The sequence below is a fragment of the Barbus barbus genome (assembly GCF_936440315.1).
Source record: "Barbus barbus genome assembly, chromosome: 9".
Classification (NCBI taxonomy): Eukaryota; Metazoa; Chordata; class Actinopteri; order Cypriniformes; family Cyprinidae; genus Barbus; species Barbus barbus.
In genome coordinates, this window is record NC_136737.1 from 887501 (window position 1) to 890000 (window position 2500).

General features: G+C 38.6%; 2 protein-coding genes across 2 annotated transcripts in view; both read right to left on the reverse strand.

The window, feature by feature from the left end:
* Positions 1-40, reverse strand: part of crocc (ciliary rootlet coiled-coil, rootletin) — a 34900-nt gene extending 34860 nt beyond the window's left edge. The window contains exon 1 of the mRNA XM_079424511.1: positions 1-40. This exon is cut by the window's left edge and continues 37 nt beyond it. The gene's annotated coding sequence lies outside the window, so the exon portion shown is untranslated.
* A 328-nt stretch (positions 41-368) lies between these two features.
* The window catches only part of necap2 (NECAP endocytosis associated 2), a 9246-nt gene continuing 7114 nt past the window's right edge, over positions 369-2500 (reverse strand). The window contains exon 8 of the mRNA XM_079424524.1: positions 369-1010. Within this exon, the coding sequence (XP_079280650.1) occupies positions 971-1010 (40 nt within the window). The 3' untranslated portion in view covers positions 369-970. The remainder of the gene's footprint in view (positions 1011-2500) is intronic.

Here is a 2500-nt window from a genome sequence, read left to right on the forward strand (position 1 = left end):
GATGCTCAGTCTGAACTGTTTCCGGGGTCACACTGGCATATAATCACCCGGATTCACTTCAGATATGATCAGTGCACTCAATGCATTCTGACTGATGTTTAATAGAACATGTGGAGACCCACCTGAGCAACCAGCAGCTCTCCTGCACCGGAAACTACAACACAACGCTACCATGGCAACCTCCTGTTTATTTACTTATGCTAATGAGTTACAGTCATTGTAATTACCTTTCATACACATCACATACTGCTATAGTCTGACATAATTATAATAACATAACTCAACCTTTAAAAGAAAACCATCATAATTTTATCAGAATAACAGCGAGTTTAATTATTAAAACACTCCAAACATAACCTGACACAGTATACGAGGAAAAGGTTTATTCATATATATATATATCATTTGTACATTCTACAGGTGTTTATAAAGGCACTTTAGGAAAGATTCAGACATTAATTACTGACATCATCAAGAATAAATCTGTAATCACCTGGAAAAATAAAGTCTGGAGTTAGTTAAAAATATATAGTGTGAAAAATCATCTGCTAATAAAGCAACTCTTCAGTCAGACAGGTCACATGACACACAGATAAAACACGAGGAACGTTAAAAGAACCCTTACCGACGGCTGCTTCCTAGACATTAAACCACTAAACAGCAGCGAAGAGCTTTAAAGCTGAAGCGTCTCTGAAGAGGAAGTCCCTTCAACTTCCTGTAAACACTGGAACGCTCTATTGGTGGGTTCTGGGGCGGAGCCAGTCGTTAGGCCGACCAATGGGGCGAGTGCTCAGGAAACCGGTTTGGCAACAGTCATCATCGAGACACGCTTCAGCTTTAAAGATAAACGAGAGACGATACTGACGACATTCATCGGAATAACTGACGAGAAATGTGTTTGAAACTCAACAGCAGCTGGAATGCAGCAGATATCGGCCGTGATTGCATAGAAACATGTGCTTTCTAAACACTAGAACTGCACCCATCCCGTCTGAGAGTCCTGCGCAGACCTGTGGAGCACATCAGAGTCAGACGCATGCAGATATCAGACCAGTCAGCACAATCAGAACAAAACTGTGTTTACAGTATATATATATATATATATATATATATATATATATATATATATATATATATATATATATATATATATATATATATATATATATATATATATATATATATATGTGTGCGCTGTGTGTATAAAACACACACATACAGTATATATTTACATGTATATATTACTAGTCATAACATATAAACATAATATATATATGTTAAACTATATACTGTATGTGTGTGTATTTATATATACAAGTACACAAACATATGTGACCCTGGAGCACAAAACCAGTCATAAGGGTCCATTTTATGAAATTGAGATTTATACCTCATCTGAAGCTGAATAAATAATATCTCCATTGATGTATGGTTTGTTATGATAGGACAATATTTGTCTGAGATACAACTATTAGAAAATCTGGAATCTGAGGGAGCAAAAACATCTGTTGCTCTCAACAGCTTCCTTATAATAACAGCACATCCTCCATGTTGAGGCATTTTAGAGCTAAACATGCTGTTTCACTTTAACCCGTTCACAAGCATTTCACAATAATGTCCTCTTCCTTTGATTATATCTGCCTACATGAGCCTTGCGTATGAATCCATAGGTTTAGGAAGAAGGATAAAGCTTATTAAATAAGGCTGCATGTGTTGATCAAAGCACATTCATAAAAATAGTTTCTGTACAAGTTAATTTATCCCATTTATTAATTCTTTCATGAATTCATTAATAAGTAGGGATGCACCGATACCGATACCAGTATCGGGCGATTTGTTAAAATACTCGTACATAAATTGGCGATACCACGCACCGATAGCACTCAACAGTATTTCACTACGCGGATGTGATTTGCTGTCCTACCTGACTTCAATGTCTAGACAACGAGCCGGAAACTTGGCTTTGGAGATTCTGGCCAAAAGCTCGTGTGTGAAAGCATCAAGACCAGACCGGCATATTTTCACCGAGAACGGTAAACAATGTCAGCCATTTGGGAATATTTTAAGATAAAAGACGACGACAGGAGTAAGGCAGCTTGTAAGATCTGTACCGCTACAGTGTCAAGGGGTGGAAAGCAAAGAACATCGTTTAACACGAGAAACTTGATTAAACATCTGAACACGCACCATAGTGCCAAGTACACCGAGTTCACTAATGCTAGTGCAAGACCCTTACCTGATGTCTTGCAAAAGTGAGCACAACTGTCCAAAGACAGCCAACAGGCCATGAAAATAACAGAGGCACTTACTCACTTTATAGCGCTCGATGACCAGCCACTTTCGGTTGTCGATAATGTCGGATTTCGCCGTCTCCTTGGCGTGCTAGAGCCAAGGTATGACATTCCCAGTCGCCGCTACATCACAGACGTAATGTTGCCAAAGGTGTACGATGGAGTGAAAAATCACGTTAAGTCCCTGGTGCATGATGCTACTCCAAACA